The sequence below is a fragment of the Corvus cornix genome, chromosome 20 (genome assembly GCF_000738735.6).
Source record: "Corvus cornix cornix isolate S_Up_H32 chromosome 20, ASM73873v5, whole genome shotgun sequence".
Classification (NCBI taxonomy): domain Eukaryota; kingdom Metazoa; phylum Chordata; class Aves; order Passeriformes; family Corvidae; genus Corvus; species Corvus cornix.
In genome coordinates this window covers 13,675,651-13,691,862 of record NC_046349.1, presented here as the reverse complement: position 1 = coordinate 13,691,862, position 16,212 = coordinate 13,675,651, and the positions used below count along the sequence as shown (strand labels likewise).

At 49.3% G+C, this 16,212-nt stretch overlaps 1 protein-coding gene across 5 annotated transcripts in view; it reads right to left on the bottom strand.

Moving 5' to 3' along the window:
* NFATC2 (nuclear factor of activated T cells 2) overlaps positions 1–16,212 on the bottom strand; it is an 82,912-nt gene that overhangs the window by 54,174 nt on the left and 12,526 nt on the right. For 2 of the 5 annotated variants that reach the window (XM_039563460.1, XM_039563459.1), the window contains exons 2-4: positions 12,651–13,677; positions 11,197–11,365; positions 163–365 (exon numbers count right to left, since the gene is read on the bottom strand). In XM_039563460.1, coding sequence (XP_039419394.1) covers positions 163–365; positions 11,197–11,365; positions 12,651–13,677 — 1,399 coding nt within the window. The remainder of the gene's footprint in view (positions 1–162; positions 366–11,196; positions 11,366–12,650; positions 13,678–16,212) is intronic. The other 3 variants (XM_039563462.1, XM_039563463.1, XM_039563461.1) reach the window with 2 other exon arrangements.

Below are 16,212 nucleotides of genomic sequence, written 5' to 3'. Positions count from 1 at the left end.
TTTGTAAAAAGGGTCTTGCACTCATAAATCATCCCAGCGTGCTGGAAAGGGGAGTCCCTCCAAAGCATCATTATTCTTTTAAGTGACTCCTTTCCAAAGAGAAAGAACTTCAGTGCCAACTTAATCCGCCTCAACTTTGCTAATAAAAAGAAATCTACTTACGTTGCTTTCATGTTGTTTTTGGGTTCCAGGGGGATCTCTAAAACCTTGGTGTTGCCAATGATCTTCTCGTAGCTGGTGGTGGTGACGGTTTTGCCCGTGATGCGATGGACCTGGTAGAAGGCATGGGGTTTGAGGATGCGCTCGTCCGCGGTGCCAATGAAGATCTGCAGACCCAGGGGCTTGTTCTCCATGTACCCGTGCAGCTGGCAAGACATTAAAAATCTCCTATCACACACTGGGCCTGCAATGCCTTCAGGAAACCAAAGAGATTTGCAGACATGTATCTATAGCTATAGATAAATGTAGATTTCTGGCATTGATTCACCGCTCTTTGAAACTCATCCTTCTCCAAGCTGTTGGTTCACCTTCAGCCATTCCTCTTGCACTGCATTAAAACACTGCCTGTACAGGTAGAGATGGCATTTTGGGTCTGGGACTGAACAGCACAAGGATGTCTCAGTCGACCTTAGAGCCTGGGGTTTCTTGGCCTCAAGGACACAAACAGACTCTCCTGTACTAAGTAACATTTTTATAAACAGCATTTGCTGCAAGAAAGCCAGAACACCTCCATAGGCCAGGAGACAAGGAAACTTCTCCTTCTTTATTAACGTTCAAAATTACAAATCAAACCATTCTGAATTTCTCACATAACCAAAAATGAGAACCAGACATTTATCTACCGCATAGCCTGGGATCTAGCTGAAAGGGAACTTTATGGTCTGAGACATGCTAAATTTGTTTTCAATTACTCTGTCCACATACAAAACCTTGATGAAGCCATACAAAGCAAATAGTACTGGAAGATCAGAGAAAAGGAAGATTAAGCTAATGGTATTCATGGCCAAACCAGGGTTTTTTCCTTCTTTTCTTTTCACCAGTCAGCAGGAGGTATCTTTGCATAGAAGGATTAATTCCCCCCTGGAAGGGGACCACATGCAGCATCAATGCAGTGCTGGCAGCCTTCCTCCAGCATGGTAAATGTAAGGCGACACTCACTTCCAGAGCTATCATTCCTCATCCAGCACATATTTTGGAGGCACACAAAGACAGGGGCTGTGCCCCAGAGACCCCTCCAGCCAAGGGCCCGAGTGAGCAGCCTCTCATTGCATGAATAGCTCCATTGAAGGCACCAGGCCCTAGGCAGGGGTTGTGCGAGACCAAACTGCAGAGCCCAGCCCAGACACCTCCGACACCTCGGGAGATGGTGAGGAAGGGAATGGGCAGGAGGCTCTGTGCAAAGCTGCCAGCTGGCTCTGGGAGCCAGGAGAGGAGCAGGGAGCTGGACTTGGAGCGCCAGGGTTGGGACTGGAGACACGGCGTGGCCAGGAATGTGATAAATACAGCGGCAGCCACGGGCAGATTTAGGAATGGATAAAGCGTATAGGAGACGAAAGGCAACAGAGACCAAAATGACAGATCTGCTGGGAACAGGCACTGATGGAGGAATCAGCCCCTGCTGATCCACAGCCCAGATCCACTGGGAGCCACAGGAAACTCACCCTAAGTATGGGACTTTCAAAATCCAGCATTTCCTGGCCTTCAGTGAAAAGCCATTGTATCACCAAAAGCCATGCTGTCTTCACAAGGGGCGAGGGGGAAGAGCAGTTTTTAATTACTGAGTGTGTTTATTGTCATGCCTGACAGAGTAATTCTTTGTGGATCCAGCTACAACGAGAGGATCCTTTGGACAGGAGGGGTTATTAAAGTGACAGCAAAGCAGCTTTTGCTCTACCCTCTGTCCTGGAAGAACAAAATCCCAGAGTTATGGGTGGGAGACCGAAATGGAGGAAAACAGACAATGAATTACTGAAGAAAATCTGCCCCCAGTGAGCACAGTCAGTAGCAGCTGTAACAGAACTGGCTACATACACAGGGTTTAATACTGACCACCTTTAAAAGTAATTTTAAGTGGTGTTTGCTCATGTACAGAATGAGTTCCCAAGACACAACTGTTCATGGCCCTCCAATAACGTGCATGTCTGTGGGTGTGTGTTGCACAAATGCACACAGAGAAGACAGGAACTGATTCCCTGTTCATATGGCAATGTTTGTATTATCTGCTGGCCCAGGGGCATAAAACGCAGTAAAAGGCCTCCTGATCCTCCACAGGACCAGATTTTAAATCAGTTGTTTGGTCAGTGGAAGAAAGTGAAAGTAACATATTTTTTGTAATTTATGGCATTATGGCAATGCTGTAGGATGACATAATTGTAAAATCAGAATAGCATTATAAAACACAAATACGAAGAGAAAAAAATACATGTGAAAGAGTCAAGTGTCCCTATTTAAAAGGGTTTGTCCTAATCTTGAGCTAATTGATTACATTTTCAGGACTAATACAGGTGATCATTTACCACAAGCGTTCCCATCTACCTTTCACTTGCTATGAACACAGCAGGATGACTTAGGAACAAACAGTGGAGATGAACAGCCCACAGAAACACGCCAGGAGCTTTAAAATCAGAGTTTTACACTCAGCTTCACCACCAATTTATCACAGCTTCAGTCATGTCACACAGCCTCTCTCTTTACGTGCACCAGGGAACAGCGATGCTCACCCTGCTCTGCAGGGACAGAGTATCTGTGCTGCTTTTTTATAGAGAAAATTCACTGTGGGCTAGAATGAAAGGACACATCAGAGCTGTGCTTCAGAGATATGGCTCTTCTTAAAACTGAACTACTGAAGAGTGCCACTGTCAATAAACAGTCACCTCCACTATGCCAGGCAGCTGCTTTAACATTTAACCAAAGCGCTGATCTTTTCTTTGGCGAAGCAAAGGAGGAATAAATTTGACCCTTACACAAACTTTGAGAAGTGAAGATTTAAAATGCTTTTTAAAATAACTTTGAAATTAATTTTTCCCTCCCTTAGCAACAACCAAGCTGCTGTAAAATCTCCGTTTTTCAGTGCTGCTCTTCTGCTCATCAGAGCTGCTCCCTCCAAGCCCTTCCACGGGAGCACCAGCCCCACACTAAGGTGTGCCTTCACTCTTTCTCGCTCTCCTTTCCATGAAGAAAACGAAATCATCTGGATTTCAGTTTCAAGAGAGCGAGGATCAAGAAAGATTTATGAATACAGAACTCTGGGAGGAAATATTTTTGTGTATCGTAAGGTGACCTATTCACAATAAAACTCCCCCAAACTGTATACAGATCGAGCTGGAAAAAACCCAACTCCTTTGAGTCACATTTGCCACAAGGGGAAAGAGAAGCCAGACATGATGTGTACCTTTCCATACTCTATTTTGGGACTTCAAGATCCTATTTCTTTCAGTTGAAAGATTTTTCTTAAACTTCACTTTTGCCTAACTCTTATAATATTAACATAGCCAGACATAGGCTGGTCTGTGACCTGAGGAAATGCAAAGCACTTTGGCAGATAAACAAATAACATCATTCAGAAAACAAGGAGACTTTTCTTGTTTGGTTTGCTGCTATGATTGGGTTCCTAAACAAAATAGAAATGTGTAGCACGATTCAAAGCATCGTGTCACCTCTGCAGAAATCAAATTCATTCATTCTGCAGTCCATCCATGGATCAATAACAGTCAAATTTGGGAAAGGGGGGGATTGGAGTGCCATTTGCAGGAAGGCACCTGTGTAATTCTGCATGCAAAAAATGAGCAGATGTGCCTTTAGCTGCCAAGTTTGTTCAGTTACACACCCAACACAACCCCTGTGACAGCCCCGGCAACCGCAGGCATCGACAGCACACATCAGGCACATGAAACACTTTTCTTCTCCTGCACTGTTTCAAAACTTAGGTCACCTCACAGACTGAGACCCCAGCTCCAAATACACAGCACTTAAAGCCAGAATTAAAAATTCCCACCCACATCATTCCCTACCCAGTGCTGAGACGAACCAAACCCTGCACCCGCCAGCTGGCAGTGACCCTGGCTGGGGGCATCTGAAAGGGTCACCTTTGCTGTGCTGCACAAAGAGCAAATCTCTTTGCACAGGTGAGGCTGCAACACTGCTTACTTGTGCTAAAATCAAGGGATAAATTGCCAGCAGAGTCAGAAAGCAAGGCAAATTCCTTAAAGATTCTGGAGGTGGTCACCCATAGATACAACATATCTCTACAGGGAGAATTCGGTGCAACTTTTGAAATTTAGATCTTTCAATCTGGGATATGCTTTCTTGAATTTAAATATTATTGTATTTTATGTAGAATTACATTATTAGCAGGAGAAAGAGAGATTCGTAGGAAATAAATAAGATAACTTTTTTATTCTTACCCAGAAGTCAGGCCATGGAGGGGCAGTGATTTCCCAGGTCCTGCAGGGGATGAGCAGCCAGAGCCCAGTGAGAAACCCGTGGTGCCCATGCCCTGTGCCCTGCTGCAGGGAATGCTGACCCTGTCCTGCCAGCAGCCCAAACAGGCACTTCAGCAGCACTCAGCAGCTGCAGCACCTCAGCTCCCAGCAGCACTGCAAGCTTTGCCTTTTCACTGATGGGTTACAGAGCCAAGTTTTCTTGGGGATTTCGAGTTTAGCTCTTGCACATCGAAATCCCCCGCGCAGTGCTGGGCTTTGCAAGACAAAAGCAGCAGCATCTGCAAATCTTACTGGCATCTTTGAATAGCCCCAGTAAGAACCTGTGAGAGACCGACTGCCTTAGTGAGTACAAGGGAGTAATTCATTTCCCATTCATCCCCACAGAGCCCTGCTTGTCGGGCACTTTGCTCTTTCTCCCTGGGATGTACAAAGCTGCATCTTTAAAGCTGATTGCACGCACCTTCCTGCCTAGACAACGCAAGCCGTGGCCAGGAGGAAAACGTAAATTTGGGGAATCGATTCACTAGGCTTGGGGATTTTATCTGCTCGAAAGCACCCAGCTCCCTGGGTCTCCGAGCTCAGGGTAACACGGGCTTTGGTGCATGAGCTGTGCATCACTGGCTCTGTCCCCGTGGAAGCCACTCGGGCTGTGCCTGTGTGTGGGCAGCTCGGGTGATTCACACGGATCATCCCGGCCGGCAGCGAGAAGTGGGAAAACAGAGCCCGGCGAGCAGCATTTAATGAGGAGCGAACACAAAGCCGTGAGAAATCGCTTCCTCCGCGGCTCCCCTTCCTGCTGCTCTGCAGGAGATAAGCGGCGCTGCCCGGGAGCCGCGCTGCCCCCCGCCCACCTTCCCCCGCTCCGGCCAGAGCCAGAGCCGCCTCCCGGAGCCTCCGGACCGCACAGCAGCCCCTGCTCGGGTCCTGCACCGGCCCCTGCTCGGGTCCTGCACCGGCCCCTGCACCAGCCCTGCACCAGCCCCTGCACCGGCCCCTGCTCGGGCCCTGCACCAGCCCCTGCTCAGCCCCTGCTCGGGCCCTGCACCAGCCCCTGCTCAGCCCCTGCTCGGGCCCTGCACCAGCCCCTGCACCGGCCCCTGCTCGGGCCCTGCACCAGCCCCTGCACCGGCCCCTGCTCGGGTCCTGCACCGGCCCCTGCACCAGCCCCTGCACCGGCCCCTGCACCGGCCCCTGCTCGGGCCCTGCACCAGCCCCTGCACCAGCCCTGCTCGGGCCCTGCACCGGCCCCTGCACCAGCCCCTGCACCGGCCCCTGCACCGGCCCCTGCTCGGGCCCTGCACCAGCCCCTGCTCAGCCCCTGCTCGGGCCCTGCACCAGCCCCTGCACCGGCCCCTGCTCGGGCCCTGCACCAGCCCTGCTCGGGCCCTGCACCGGGCCCTGCACCAGCCCTGCTCGGGCCCTGCACCAGCCCCTGCACCGGCCCCTGCTCGGGCCGGGCACCGGGCCCTGCACCAGCCCTGCTCGGGCCCTGCACCAGCCCTGCTCGGGCCCTGCACCAGCCCCTGCACCAGCCCCTGCTCGGGCCCTGCACCAGCCCTGCTCGGGCCCTGCACCAGCCCCTGCACCGGCCCCTGCTCGGGCCCTGCACCAGCCCCAGCGCCGCTTTCCGTGCCAGCAGCCTTTCACACCGTCTGCTGCACACAGGAGATGTTCTGGGCAGAACAGCCCCGATTCTGCCCCCCACTCCCCCTTCCTGCTGCAAGCAGCTTCAGCCTTGGATTTGATCATTAATCCCCATCATTAATAGCCGCTGATTGCAACAATGTCAAGGGCTTTTTTGGGGAGGTCTTTGCTCAACAATACTTGTACCAAGAGGGAAAATGTCACTGCATTGTCTCAGGCAGAGTGGCGTATCAATAGCTGTCAGGAATTCAACAAAGACCTCGTCCAGCCACTGTATCATGTAGCAGCTCCTCAGCCTGCTTCAGTTAGAGCTGACATTGAGCAACAAAGTTGAATCTTCTCACATGTTTTTGTTCAATTTAATGTACTTGGGACACAGCAAAGGAACGCAAACCAGAAGGAAATATCTGCCTCGGTTCCTTTTGCTCCCTACCAAAGCTGTCTGAAAAGGCCTCTGAAGATAATCTTTTGAACATCTGATTCTGCTAAATTATGATTTTTTATGATACTCAATTTTAAGTGTTTCTTATTTTGATGACAGTTTTGTCAAAATTCCAAGAACTGAATCTCACTTGCTCTGCTGTTCCTTACAGTAAATGACAACCAGACTCCCGGTGTCTTACTGGGATTTCTGCTTTCAGATGGGGTTAATACAGGTCTGGGACAGAGACAGCAGCTCTTGGGAGAAAGCAATGGGGAGTGTTTGCTCCTGACTGACCTCACGCTGCAGTGGAAGCAAGTTGTTTCCTCTCTGGGCTTCAGTTTCCCCAGCCCTGTGTAGAGCTGATCCTGTTTTCAGGATGCTTTGACTATCTCAGATGACAGTTTAAAAGAAGAGGCACAATGCATCTATCCAGTGCACATGTACAGGGAGGAGGATTTGGAGATCTCATTTTCACAGCTGGCTAAGGAAACCAACTGTGTCATTAAAGCACTTCCATGCACACTCATGACAAAAGATCTAAACCTCCCCAGCACGACAGAACTCGCTGTGCCACGAGTAAATCAGAGGGTGCAAATTGGATGATTTTGACAGGACCACGCTGAGGGAGTTCCTCAGCATGGGGCTCTGCCGCCAGTTAGCAAAGCTGGACCCTTGCCAGCTGTCAGAGGCACTGTGGAACCAGCCCCAGCTGGGCAGGGAAACCCGTGAGCAGAGAGCCCTGGTGTGAGTTTACAGGACACTGTCTGCCCTGTGTGAACTCCTCTGCAGATCCTGCAGCACGCCCTGAATGGGGTGAGTTCTGTGCTGGAAGTGTCCACATTGATGGCACACAGCCAGAAATTCCAGCTTTGCTTTGCAGCACACTGACTGCCCCATCCACAGTTCCTACAGGGAAGAATAACCTAAGTCTTGCATGTGTCCCATCTGGGAGTATTTCTAATCCACATAACCTGCACAGCCCAGGCATCCCCCTCAAACCAGCTGGTACACGCTGCTTCCCCTCACCTCTGCCAAAACTCCTCTCCATCAAAGCAACATATTCTGAATTTGGCTCAAAAGTTTCAGTGAGAGCTTTTCATTCACCTCTAACTCAAAGGTACAGCCATGCTTGCAGCACAGCATGAGGGCCGCTGACCTACCCTTACATTTGATGGCACATTAGTTTTGAAGAGAATTTCCCAGATGCAGCTACAATCTGTGGTTTGGCCACTGCACATCAACCCCTGCAGTAGCACATGGAACAGCAGTCAATAAATCCACGGCTGAGAGCTCAAAGCTCAAGAGGCCCCTACAACGATCCCATTGTGCAAACAAGCCCTGTAGTCCTGCAGGTAAATCAGGTGTGAAAGGTGCAGGTGGTTTGTCACATGCTGCTCCTGAGCTGGGGGAAAAATCCCTGCAGGAGCCAAAATCCACCTCCAGAACAGGGAAGTGATGGCCCCGAGAGTGGCACAAAGATGTTGTGCAGCACCAGCTGGGTCCAGCACAGCCTGGCCTTGCTCTTCCCTGCACAGGGGCCTCGGGAAGGTGGGGAAAAGGACAAACTCAACTGCTGGGACGTGCCCTCAGCAGCAAATCCCCCTGGGCGGGCTGGTCGGGGTTTCGGCAGGAGCGTGGCTCCAGCCCGGCCCCGCGTGTCAGAGCGTGAATCACCCCACGGAGCCGTGATTGGGTTTTGAGTTTCCATCAAAGGCTCCGGTTTCACTAACACACCAATGAATTAGCTGGATGTTGGAAGTCACATACAGTTAAAAGTCAGAGCCCCATGGGAAGCCCAGGCTAAGAAACAATGTCTCCTTTGACTGCGAAACCACAAGAAAACACAGACGGCAAAATTCAAATATAAAAGGAAAGTGGAACATACATTTGTTATTGTAAAGCAGCTCCTGTGAGTTCCACTAACAACTCTGCCATTCCAGCTTCTTTTTAATAAGAAAAATAAAAAGTCGCCACCATTTTAAAAGTTAAAACCCAGGGGAAAGCTGGGCTGGCTGTGCTGAGCAGGAGCCCCTCTCTGTACAGCTTTCCTGTTCCAGAGCAGAAGTGAGGAGGAGCCTGGCACACACAGGGGTGGGGGGCTGGGGGTCCCTGTGCCTTCCTCTGCCCTCACCTGAGCACTGGGGTTTTGTAGCCCTGGTCTGCATTTGGATGTTGTACCAAGGCAAACAGCTGGCTCAGGGATTTAACCTCTACCATTACACTCTAGGTTTGTGTTTGGGCTGCCACTCTATCCCAGTCACATCCACAAGCTCTTTGCACAGGAGCAGCCACTGCCTTTCCTACTGGACGGTCTCCTCCACAGCCTTGACTGGAGCAGCTGGCTACGAATCAGCAGCTGTCCTTCAACTCTGGGAAAAAAGAGCTGGGAACCAAACGTGCCTCCCCCTCCTCTGTGGTCACAGTGCCCGGGGGGACCTGCAGGATGGAAGGAGCACGGAAACTTCAGTTTTGTCCTTGCTACAAAAGATCTGACTATTCTCAGCACCTCAACATCCAAGGGATACTCACATCCAACTCATCCCTAAAACCTGAGTTCCTCTACAGTTAACACAAGCTGTAGGTTCATCCCAAGAGTGACTCAGACACCTGAGCGGGGAGCCTGTGCTTCTCCGTGGCCCTGAAATCAGGTGTGTGAACATTCCATGTTATCCATAGCTTCCCCCTCCTCCTGGCAAACACAGCCAATGTCCTATTCCGCGTGGTCCAGCTTCCCAGAGGTTTTGGTTACCCAAACTCTTCTCCTGCCATGCTTGGAGTGCACAACTGGTGCAGAGCCTTGAGCACAAACTCTCAGGGCTTGACACGTGAAGAAGAGGAAGCAGCATCAGAAAGATAAACCACAAGATAAGGCTTGGAGGATATGAGATCTGCTGGTCTGTAGCTTCAGAGCACCCAAAAGAAGAAATCTGCACGCAAAATGCACTTTCCAAAAAAGAAATATTGCAGGGCAACACTGCGCTGCAAAAACCAGCCAAGATCTCTTCTGCCAGCAAGTTCAGCTGGTTAATTAGTCACATGGAGGGTTAATTTAATGTTTTGGGGTTTTTAAATCATATTTGTTTAAAAAGAGGTATTTTAGAAAAATACTCTGTTTGCATCTGACAAGAACACGAAAGTTAAACTTCACTGAGGGGAAAGAAGGAGGGGAAAAAAAAAAGATCCCTTGAAGGCAAATAACTTATGACATGAAAACTTTGGATTTTATTAACCTCCCCCAGATTCAGATGTCATAAACCATACAGGTGCAACTATCTCATTGCCTGGCATGCATATGAACCTGGTTATGTTCAAGTGAACACAAATTCAACAAATACTCCCAGCTTTACAATAAACCTTCAGAAAGAAACTGTCCATATTTTCCCCAGATGCAGGCACAGCTGTGCAGAGGCACATCTGCTTGGGGAACTAATGTGGACATTTGAATTTATAGTTTTAGATCCTGAAGCTTGATAGCAAATTATGATAAAACTAGCAATATTGGTTCCTGTCTTCAACAGAAAATAGAAATGCCTCTTTGATTGATATTGATTACAGGAAGGAAACAAATTCTATTTCCCCATGTCACAAGGAACTCCTTCATTGCAATAAGCACCCTGTTGATAGGAATACTTTGGGAAGGTAAATGATACTGTAGTTGCAAGCAAACTGAGAAAGAAGCAAGCGCTGATTGGTTTCATTCCTGCATCTCTGTAGCTTCAAACACACCACAGGAGGCTATGAGCTTGTCAGACTCAAACCAAAAATCCCGCATTACTGAGGTATGGCAAACGTGATTGCTGTTTAATATTACCCTGTACCCTTTACTCAATACCCAGTCCATACAGGTACATCCAGCTCCATCAAAGCAAACAAATTCATTGATTTAACAATTTATGGCTTGATTTTAAAAGGGGGTGAGCCTGCAGGGGAATACTGAACATATGTTTGAAGTCAAGCACAAATCAACCCAGTGAAATTAGTGGTATTGATCACATGCTTGAAATTACACATAAATGTTAATGTTTTCCTGGTTCCTGCAAGTCCTGAGTGTGTCAGGAACATCTGTAGGATGCAGCCCAACTTTGTTTAGTGAAGGCTGTAGCTGTGGCTGACCTGTCCAGCTCCCACACATCATTCCCACTGACACAGCACAGCCCCGACCCCAGCCTGGCTTTGGCTTTCCTTCAGGAAACATGGGCTGAAAACAGGGGAAATGAGGGAAATGACTGATGTGCCCCCACTTGGCTACACTGCAGCTACTCAGCCACTATTTTATACCACCCTCTGAAAGGTGAAGGAAAAGCTGTTCACACTCCAAACAGAAGAAGGGTTCAGCTCATTCACCTCTCAGGTCAGCAAAGGGACAAATTTGTTCTCTCCACCACCGGCAGCCTGAATTTTGCTCCCTTGTTTCAGCAGAGACTTCCCCAGGCACCTTATGACAGAGTCCTAAGTGACAGAGGATCACACAAGGTTTATACAGCCCAGAAAAGGGCCCGCATTTCTGAGCTTTCAGAAGCCAATCCAAACCAACCTTCCTGAAGTCCTGGACTTCACCACACCTCAGCTCAGACCCTTTAAGCACTTTCACAAGCAGGTTCACAGGGTGCTGCTCTTTCAGGGGCAGCCCCCAGCAAGCATTTCAGAAATGAACTTTTCCTGCAGGGAGAGTCCCCAGAGCCTTACCTGGACCACGGGGTGGCCCCCGGTGGGAGCCTTGACGGCGCCCCGGCTGCCCTCGGTCTCGTAGTGCGCGCGGTGGTGGGGCTTGGGCTGCACCTCGATCCGCAGCTCGTACGAGCCAGACTGGCTGGACAGGGGCCACTCCAGGGGCGGGAGGGACTGCACAGGCAAACTGGGACAGAGAGAGAGAGAGAGAGAGAGAGAACACCAGGGAAACTCCTGAGAATATGACTTCTCAAAGCCCTGATCCCCCCTTTCTCCTACTGCCCCACCTGAAACATTTAGGGGTCTGCTATGAATTCCCATGAGATTATGCTGAACTGCTCACATTTGACTGCAAGCTCTGCTGAGAAGATAACTTCTGTGGGCCCATCTCCTTGCAGAAGAGAATATTTCTATTTCTTAAACAAAAATATCTGTAGCAGTTACATTTTTGCGAAGATGCCCGTTTTATCTAGCTGTTGCTGTGTGTCTCAAACTTGGATCACAGAACACATATTGTGAAATATTAACTTCATTTACCATTACCTACCAGTTGTGTAAATTAACAATTGTTATGATTTCCAGAAATATTAAAATGCACATGAATAAAATGCGAAATATTCTTACCTGGTACTAGCTTTCCTGTTATGAAAATACATAAGGGTTTATGAGTGAAATGAATACACTGTGATGTACAACTAAAGCTTGCACTGGATTTTAAACCACTCTTACTCTGTGAGTACAGGCTGCTGCCAGACCGGTCTGACAAGCCAAGGGAACTCACAGCTTGTGTTCTTTCACTCACAGTTTGTGTTTAGCAGGTCAGGAACAGCCTGGGATAACGTCAGCGTGGGGACAACCTCACTGCCCAGCAGGATGGCACTGACAGGGTGCCAGCAGGGACTGGGAGCTGAGTCGAACTCTTGGCACTCTGGGTCTTGGCAGATACCGAAGGGCCAAACAATGGAGGGCTGAGATTTGGGCTAAGGGACAATTAACAAACTAACAACCAACACTAAGCCACTGGAGTTGACCGAAAGCTCAGTCTGACCTGGAGCAGTGAGCTCTGTGTTGAACCAGGCATTATTTAAAGCCCTTTCATCCTTGATGGAAATTTGTAAGCAACTTTACAAAAGCAATCCCAGCATCTTAAGAGCAGCAGGATGGCACCAGAGTGTTCAGCCTTTGTCAAAGGCTGTCTGCAAATCTGCTCAGACAAAGCATTTGGAAATTGAATTTGTAGTGCACTGTGCTATCAATGAACCATTTTGGTGATGTCTCTTCAAAACCCTGACTTCCATCCCTTGGAATCGTAATGGACTGGGCTTCCATTAACCAGTGCTGTCCCTGAGCACTCAGCTCTGGTCTGCAGCAGAACCTGCCCAAGAAAACACTCCTAGGGATCACCAGCCACGACAGAGGACACCACACCACAAGAAAACATGGAAAACACAGCCACAAGAAGGGTTACATACCTGCAGATGGGTATTGCAGGCACCAGCTGCTTTGTCCAGGATGGAGGAACCAACAGAATGGATTCTGGGGCCGAGTTTCTCCTGTCCTCCTGCTCACAAGGCCCGTGGAAGTCAACAGTCTGAAAGACGTGACATGGAATGCTGTTTTTGTGGGAAGACATGGATGAAGGATCAGGGCTGGTTTTCCAAATTTTCGTGGGGACACCACAGGAAGGATCCGTAGGAAGGCTGCTCATAGCATCCATGGAAAGGGGAGCGCTGGCCAACTGCGTGTAAGTAACTGCAGAGGTGTCTTCTCTCAGGGGGATGCGAGGAGAGGGCTGTGGAGAGGGGGTCCGTGACTGCCGAGGAGAGGTGGAAGGCAGCTGAGTACTGTAGAGCTCAGTGCAAGAGTACCTCCGTTTTGCACCTGGTGACGAAGACCTTGAGTTGGGACAGGGTGATGGTGAATGGCGTCCCAAGCAGGTTTCCTCCGTGATGCTTGTTCGTGGTGACATTATTGGAGAGGTTCTAGGAGAATAATGAGTATGGATGTTTTGAAACTGTGGACAAAGGTCATCACTAGGACCATTATTTGGTGAAACACATGGTGATGTGCAAGGAGATACATTTGTCTCTGAAATGAAACTTGCAGAGGAGCCGCTACTAGCTGGGCTCAGACACAGTGGTTCTCTGTAGCCCTCAAAGCCAGGGACAGGCAGGGTAACCCTCGGGCTAGTGGTGGCTGAGTTTGACTGATGTTCTACCAAAAGAACATCTGTGTCTCTGCCGCGGAAGGGACCCCCTGAATGAATCAGTTCATGATATGGAGTTATTTCAATCCTAGGGCTCGGAGCAGAGGCCCCTGCAGCGTTGGCAGGGTGTGTAGGTGTTGGCCCTATGCTATCTGGCTGTCCATATCTGCCCATGGGATCTGCAGAAAGGCTAGAAAAAGGCAGGGGGCATGGCTTGAGGCCACAGTCCAAGACATCATGAGCGTATGTAACTCCAGAGGGTGGGCTGTTGGTTTTATGTGGAGTCGGTTCTTCTGGAAAAAGAAGGGTCTCTTTAAGACTGTAAATATTGTTACAGAAGCTGAGCAATCATGGATTAAAAAATGCATATTTATAAACTGATTGTGATCTGATATTAGCTTATTATTTAATTCTTTTTAACTGCAGTTAATGCTTGTGAAAGTACTGGATTAAGAGCCAGGGAAGCTCAAGTGCTCAGGGCAGGTGCAGCATGGACAGAAGCACTGCAAACACCTCCAGCCGGGCTCCTGCTGCCTGAGCCTCACCTGAGGGATCACCTGGACAGGTCAGCAGCGTCCCAGCCCCTCTGTCCATGGCAGGGCTGCCCTTCCTGCCAAGGACACCCTTAGTGACAACTCGGCAGCTGTGATGTTGGTCCCATTTTGTCAGCTAGGAGCTGGACTCAGACCAGCACATCACAGAATTGCTTCCAAACAGATCTACCTAAAACCAAATGCCGAGGAACAGCTTTTGGTGAAGGGAAAAACATCTTCCTTACACAGCCAAGCCCAGCCAGGAAAGGCTTCATGAACCAAAGCTGAGCTCCAACTCTTAAATTGAAAAGTCAGTTCTGTGTGATGATTTGTTTGGCTCTGTATCATGACAGCAAGTTTAGTGACAGGTTTCATGTGAGTCAGCAAACACATTCACAAATATTTGTCAGAAAAGAGAGAGAGGGAGAAAGAATCCAGTTCTGTGGTTAAGGGCAATCACATTCCAATTTCAGCCCAAGGAACATTTTCAGAGAGGGATTATAAAATACACAACAACAAGTTAGTGCTCAGTAGAGCCCTCTCTCTGCTGGTGCAAAAAAATCCTCAATTTTCAGAGATTCCCATTCTGCAAACTATCCCCAGGGTGCAGAGCAAAGGGATGCTTCTGGGGAACACAGCACCCCAAGGGTGTGCAATGCCAGTGGCATCCCAGAGAGCAAAGTCAAGGCAGGTATTCCCACGGACATCAGCTCCTGGAGCTGCCCCAGCCTGGGAGCTGAAGAATATTTGTCATCACACAAAAACATGCAAAACACTACCAGGATCTGTGTATGTTTTTAAAGACTTCAGTGTATCCAGCAGGAAATACCCAAAACAACTCCACAATTTGGGATTAATTCACACCATCTGCTCGGTCTGGGCACACATCAGTGCATGTCACAGGCAAAGAGGGTTTCATTTAAATATTTAAATTACTGTTCCAGCATTTTCTCTAACTCCTACATGACATGAGGCAGCAATTCCCTTGAGAAAATATACAGAAAGCCAGGCAGGAGGAGCTGACTTTGCTTTCTGCAAAAGTTGCGGAAGTTCCTAGTGAAGCTTTTACATGCAGAGAGATTTTAACTTATTTTCAGGGGATTTCTGTTCATTTTTAGGAACTGCTGAGCCTTTGTGTTTAGTGGGAAACCCCAAGAGCCAAGCAAACAAACCAACACACAGAATGTCTAGGGCAGGAGGGGAGCTGCACAGGACAGTCCAGCTTGCACATTTCTTAAGGTTCCCTCTGGCTTTTAATCCCAGCACACAGCTGCTTTGGGGATAGGAAAACAGCAACGAGTCACTGAATTTTGAGCCAAACATATTTTTAGCACCGTTGATTTCAAAGCTTTGGCACTCAGGAATAGTGTGTCATCCCCATCACTCAGGTCTGACACATCAAGCCTCGAGATTGCTGCTGAGATTCACTTTGAACAGACCTCGTCACGTCTCCAGAATGAGCAGAGTAACACACCCCCACAGACCCAAAACATTGCTTCCTCCGCTTTGGGAAGAATCACCCTGATTCCAGCTGATGCCAGGGAGCAAAACCAGCACCAAGCAGAGCCAGGCTGGATGCCAGGCTCGAGGCAGGATTTGTGCAGGGACCAGCAGGAGCAGAAAACCTCTCCAGGCTGAACAGCTTCACATCAAGGAACAGGTGACCCTTTCAGTTCCCCATGCAGCACAGCCGCAGCTAAAGCTGCCCCACCACACACGTTAAACTGAATTATCTGTGCCAGATACAGACAACAGGTACGGAACCAAAACTCCTCACACCACACCGAGCAGCAAATCCACTGGGGGTGGGTTCACGTTGAGGGGTATGGGAAAAGCAAAGGTGTCTGTACATGCACGTGTAACATTTAAAGTGTGCTGAATAACAAACACACCCCCCCACCCACAGTGACCGCCCATCAAAAACCGGGCTTCAGACAACCCACATTTTCTTTGCTTGTCCCTGAAATACGGTGTTTAAAAGAGCTCTTTCTCCCTTGGCACTCGGGCTCCCGGAGGATCCACGTTCCAGGTATGAATAACAAGGCTCAGACACGCAGCAAGCCGCAGCCTGCCCCTGCCTCCGCGGGCACCGGGACAGCTCACCCCGGCCGCAGCCCCTGGCCAAGAAAACACCCACAGCTTCTGTGCAGCAACAATATTTACTTCCCCCCACTGTCAATAAAGCGGGATCGTGGGCACGGCTGCAGACAAACCCTGGGCTGCCTTGAGGAGTGCCCAGAACAGCGCCGGCCGTGCCCAGGGCTGAGCTGCGATCCAGGGGAGCGGCTGCAGCCC